The sequence below is a fragment of the Betta splendens genome, chromosome 9 (genome assembly GCF_900634795.4).
Source record: "Betta splendens chromosome 9, fBetSpl5.4, whole genome shotgun sequence".
Classification (NCBI taxonomy): domain Eukaryota; kingdom Metazoa; phylum Chordata; class Actinopteri; order Anabantiformes; family Osphronemidae; genus Betta; species Betta splendens.
This window is the reverse complement of record NC_040889.2, coordinates 6,865,126-6,871,113: the sequence shown is the minus strand read 5'-3', so window position 1 is coordinate 6,871,113 and position 5,988 is coordinate 6,865,126. Positions and strand designations below refer to the sequence as shown.

Below are 5,988 nucleotides of genomic sequence, written 5' to 3'. Positions count from 1 at the left end.
GAAGAAAAAATAAAGGCAGTAAATTCAAGATTTAATAATAAAAATATTTTTGAGCCTATAAATATTAATATACCCATAAATATTGTTTCCCTTTTACATTCAGCAATAGATTAAATGTATTGTTTATTTGATATGTGGACGTATGACTCAAAAAATGTGTCTTGTTTTTTGAGATTGTGGTTTAGAAATGTTATATATTTATTTCCTTGACATTAGTTCCCTTTCGAGTAAAAATAATCATAACTCCTTACGTCATCTGAAGCCACCGGAAGAGCGAGTTATCTGTCCCCGCCCCGGCAACTCAGTCAGTCCGACCTGAAGAGAAGGCGAGTCTACGGCTAAAAATACAATAGCTAACACAAGATGGCCGGTTTGCCTCGTAGGATTATAAAGGTACACTTTTCGTCGGATATCCTACACATATACACGAATGAGCATGCGTGTGGTATTGTAAATATTACTGAATGCGATTATGGAGCTAGACCTGCTGCCCTCCAGCGTGTAGCCTGACGTTAGCATGGTTAGCTTCACTTAGCGCTTGTCGAGCTAGCTCCTGCTCCGTGTTAGTAAGTGTTTTGTTTGCCACTTCCGTTTACTCCCTTCTGCTTTATCCGCGGCTCAACTTAGTTCGAATAGACTTGTTATCGGTCTTATATCGTAGTTATAACACCTATACGCTACCAATTTCCAGTATCAATCGGCAAATTATGACACTTTGCCTGAGTCGCCATATGAATGGATTCGCTAAGTAAGCTAAGCTAACAGCCGTAGCTTTGATGATTTGTACACATGTCTGGCGCTGATATATAACGCTGCCCTCGTCTCGAGTCGCAAAACAACTCGTAGTCCATCGATCGCGGCAATATTGCCTCGATTGCGATAGTGAAAATGGAAAAGTGAGGCAGTGAGGCGAGGCCTGTTGCGCTGCGGTCTCCTCCCTCCACCTCTCGGCAGGGCCAGGCCCAACTGTGGGCGCGATCGGGCTTTTCCGCCACATCCAGCAGCTATTTCTCAGGTTCACCCGGTTTCACAGCCAGCGACATGACGCTAGCGCAGTGAAAGCGCCGCTTTGCTCCTAATACCGCAACCTGCAGCCTCGTTTCTAATTACCAGGAAGGAACAGTCGTTCGCACAACACGTCCGAACCAGTTCCTTCCTGTTGACTGCAGATGTTATGGTGCACCTGCCTGATTGAAGGAACAAATATGAAAAATGTTGCGCTTCTAGATCTCGGTTCTGTGTTGCGCAGTAAAACTCTGCTTTCCTATAAAATGCCACGAAAGGGTTTATTAACAAAACCTTTATTGGCATCTAGTGTAAAAATATCACATTGTTTGTCATTAAAGTAAATGTTAGAAATGAAATACTTCTACTTTTTACTGTAGTATTTGTATTTATATATAAATATGTATCTGTTCAAAATATTTAATTATCATTTTGTGACAAGTGTTATGAATTTGATTTTAGATAATTAGGCTCAAAATCAAACTTCAGAGTTCATGCTTAACTGAAAAATATTTAGCAGGTTGATCTTTAATGCAAATGAATCAAAATAAGTCACTCGACACTCCAGTGCTCAGCTACCTTTCAGTTTATACTTAAACAGTAGCCGGTTGGACGTTGTTGTGTCTGTATGTGGGTGAGGATGAAAGTGTGCGTACGTACGTTCTCATCTATTATGTACTTGAAAGTGTGTTGTCTGCCGACACCTCCACAGTTCTTCCTGCAGCTCTGTCCTCTTAATTCTGAATTTGTCAACAAAATGGTTTGTCTCTCCCTCCAACCACACTCAGGAGACACAGCGATTGATGGCGGAGCCTGTTCCAGGGATCACGGCTACGCCTGACGAAGGGAATGCACGTTACTTCCATGTGGTCATTGCAGGGCCTCAAGACTCTCCCTTTGAAGGAGGCACATTTAAACTTGAACTATTTCTTCCAGAAGAGTATCCCATGGCAGCTCCCAAAGTGCGATTCATGACCAAAATCTACCACCCCAATGTCGACAAACTGGGAAGAATATGTTTAGACATTTTGAAAGGTAAGGAAGGCTATATAAATGATTTTATGGTTTCATTGTAAGAAGTGTATCCTTATTATTCCAGCCTCATGGGTGAGTTTAAAAAACTCCTAAAGTAAAAGACATCATATATTATATCACATCAGCTGTAGGAAGCGTAGGTTTATTGTGATTGTTTTTATTGCACTCCTAGAATGTGCTAACAGTTCAGAATTTGCCTTTTTATAATATGAGTTGGCTGAAAAACAGCTGGCTATGTTTGCCGAAAGAGCTGAGACAAGACAAAGCCTCAGGAACCAGACGCAATTACAGCCATTAAATCAAGTTTTGAGGTAAACACACTCGAAGTAATGTTTATTGGCCAAGAGCAAAGCAGATGGCAACACAGGGTTTGCACATGCTTTTGAGGAAATACTGCAGGTACATCAAAGTTATAACAGTTTTTTATACTTTCTTACAGTTAAGTCCAAGAGAGATTCTTTTTCATGTTTTACATGATCACTCAAGGAAATTTTTTTTTTCCCCTCCATTTTGATTCTTATAGATAAGTGGTCTCCAGCCCTGCAGATCCGCACAGTGTTGCTATCCATCCAGGCATTATTAAGCGCTCCCAATCCAGATGATCCCCTGGCAAACGATGTCGCAGAGCAGTGGAAAAAAAATGAAAGCCATGCCATTGAGACAGGTGAGAATGAGATTAAAACAACATAGGATCTGCATGCTGAACTGCCACAGACTTCCAGTGTGAGCAATATTTCGCCAGATGGCAGCAACCATTTGCTCACTGCGAGACCTTTGAGTTGCCACCCACATTTGAAATTCTCTCAATTATCGAAGCTCAGGTTTTGCTCTCATGGCAGTTTTCCCAGTTGGAAAGAAAAGTCTGTCAGTAGTTTTGTGTGTGTGTCTGTGGGCCTGCGAGAGATACAGATAAACACGTTAATAAGCATTTCTTAAGGCTGTCAGATTTAATCAGACACACAGGAAACGAAATGATTTCAAAAAAAGAAAAGTGTATTTGTTGTTTAGTCTAAACTGCAAACTTATACTCGACCAAGTTAAACATTGTCAACTTGTTGGAGCATTTAAGTTAAATTAAGGAAAATGAGCTGTAGCTAGTGCTAGTTAGTTATGTACTGGTTGTGTTGTGGTGATTGAGTTTTCTGTTTTGAGCATAAAATTCAAAGCCTCATAATTCATGTGTCAATGTTACTCAATCTATATGTACATGCGCCCGCTTACATTCTGTTTGGTTTAAAGCCATTCAAAAGTTTTCACAACCCAAATAACTGTTTACAATAGTCCAAATTTAAGCAGCAATGATTCTAAATATAGGTTAATTTTCTCAAGATATAACAAAATGACCTAATAACCTTTCCTTTAAGATCAGGCCATAAATTGAGATAAAAGCCTTGTAAAGATTGAACCAAGTAAATGGTGATCAGGGAGACTATTGCTCCTTTTGAGCACACTCTGCCATGTAACGCATCTGGACTCTGCTTGTCTCTTACACCCTCCGCCCCTGTTTTGTTTTTGTCTCCCCATCAGCCCGAACATGGACCAGGCTCTACGCGGGAAACACTGAAGTATAGAAGAAGAGCGACGAGGCGTCTGAATGTGATCCACAAAATGTACTCCTGTTCTGTCAACATTTGAATTTAACGGACACAAAAAAAGAGAAAAAAATGATTAAGTCCAAATCTATTTGAAAGAAATGACAAGATTTACTGCTGCAGACCTCTGAGTGACTTATTTTCCTCTCTAAGACGCGTTAAATGTGTGTTAGCCTTTTGTTTTTCCTGTGTTGCTATTTAAGTGCATGGACAGAGAATGACACCCTCCCCACCACAGTCTTAAAAAGAACATGCAATATGTTGTCTTGAACTAGGCAAATACTGGTACGTTTGCAAAATATACACCCATTAAAGCTGTCCTTCTTTTAACACATGCATCATTTGTCAACACATCTGTATGTCTTTTTGTGAGATGACATGTTATTTTCAACATATAGAAGTAGCGTAGAGCTCTGTGCTTCACCTGCTGCCGCTAGTACGAATCTGACAAGTCTGAACCTAAAGGATGAAATTTCTCTCTAGTTGTTTTAGTGACTATCATGAGCTTTTAGGGAATGAGCCAGTAGATTTGTCAAATCCTTCCCAACGTTGACTATTAGCTGGTCAACTACTGTAGATGAGCATTATAACAATATGAGATTTTATTTAATAAAATACATGTAGCCTCAAACCTGACAACACGCTAACATCAGCAGAAATAAAGTGAAATTTGAAAAGATCTACAATCAGAAACTTGCTGAATTGGAGGTGGATGTTCTGATCTACTTCTACTGTCCTATATGAAGCTCTGAAGGTTGTTGTATGTTTCATTACTGCTGCTTCTTCACCGGATAGGTAATGCATATTACCTTCACTTAGTTGAGAATATGCCTCACTAGTCATGAGTTGTGATTTTCTCTGTAAGTATGAAATATTGCCACATGTTGAAAATTTCTGGGAATCACAGGATTTCACATCTGTACCAATTGGAGTAATAGCTAAGTGTTTGGACGGTTAGGGGAGGGTGAACAAATCACTTCCACGCGCTTAAAAAGACAACTGTTCCCAACACATCCAGAGGAGCAGCAGCTGAGACAGATGTGTTGCAAACATTTTTTAAGAGCGTGGAAAGCTAAACTTTTGGTTTTTAAATGTGCTTCTTTTAGCGTCTGTTCATGCTCTGTATGTCGTCTGTTCTGTTTTATTTTCAGTGTTACTTAATTTTAATGAAAGGGCAAGTCTCATAAGTAGACTGACACCGCCACGGTTCAGACCAGTCGCCATCACGGGAGTCTGTGACACTTGGTGTTTGAGGCTTTTTTTTATGTCCAAGTTTCTTTTCACCTGGAGTTTTCTCAAGTCGGTGTTACCTGCTTCTGCTCTTTCTATGATACAGATCTGTGATGAATATGCAAGTGAATATCGGTGATTATTGAGGGATTTTTGGGTTATTGCAGTAGCAAGTGATATTACAAATAAAAATTGCTCAACGCTAACGCTTCTTATGACGCTATTACACTTATTTTGTTGGCCAGACACCAGGAGTCATGGTGCACAGGGAGGCGTGAACCTCCCTTCTTAAGGATACTGTATGATGGGATAGAGGGATCAGCGTCCACTAGCCTAGACGTCCATCATCTGCTTCTGTGCGGCTCATCTTAGAGAGGACTGTAACGTTATGTTGTAGTGAAGTTATATTTGTTGAGAGACTTTTTTTTCAATCTCTCTTCTGGCTCTTTATTGGATTATTGCTGACTCGCTGTAGCTTAGACCCATTTGTGTCCTGTGCCCACTCAGACATATAGTACCTGTTTCTAACCGCTGCATTTACTCAAGTCTGGAAGATGGATGAGAACTGGGTTCATTTACTGTTTCCCCAAAGGACGCGACCGTTATCGAAGCAAGCAGTCATCCTCACTGGATAGTCAAATGGTCTAGATCAACATACTGACGGATCAAACTCTGAATGATCAAGTCTCTATGTCATAAAAATATGAATTCGGTAATTTCAAGTACATTTGCATACATGGCTCTTCAAATACTCTGTAAATAAACTCAGTTGAGTAAGTAAGTAGAGGCTCGTCTGCTTTATGTTGTGTGAAGTCCTTTCCCCTAAGACTTGACTCCTAATCAGAATCTGAAACTAAGTTAGAATGAAATCTAATTAGAGCAAATGCAAAATCATTTACAAGGTGGATGTAACATGTCTGTAGTTTGGACCATCCATGTCCAGCTGGGGCAGCGTGAGACACTCAATGAGGTCTCATAACAGTCAATCAGTGGGGTCTATCATTCACCTTAACTAACTAACTAAGCCGTGATGCCGTTTCCTCCTGTAGCTTCACATACGTCCACTAGAGGGCGCCATGGTGGAGTTTTGCTGGACTACAGAGCTGGCACCCTGCTGTCAACGGTG

General features: G+C 40.4%; 1 protein-coding gene across 1 annotated transcript; it reads left to right on the top strand.

Moving 5' to 3' along the window:
• Positions 1–237: 237 nt before the first annotated feature.
• On the top strand, positions 238–5,643 carry ube2nb (ubiquitin-conjugating enzyme E2Nb). Its single transcript, XM_029163140.3, has 4 exons — positions 238–393; positions 1,794–2,040; positions 2,564–2,704; positions 3,568–5,643. Exons 1-4 carry the CDS (start codon positions 364–366, stop codon positions 3,609–3,611), a joined length of 462 nt encoding a protein of 153 aa, XP_029018973.1. The 5' UTR covers positions 238–363; the 3' UTR covers positions 3,612–5,643.
• The last annotated feature ends 345 nt before the right edge of the window (positions 5,644–5,988 follow it).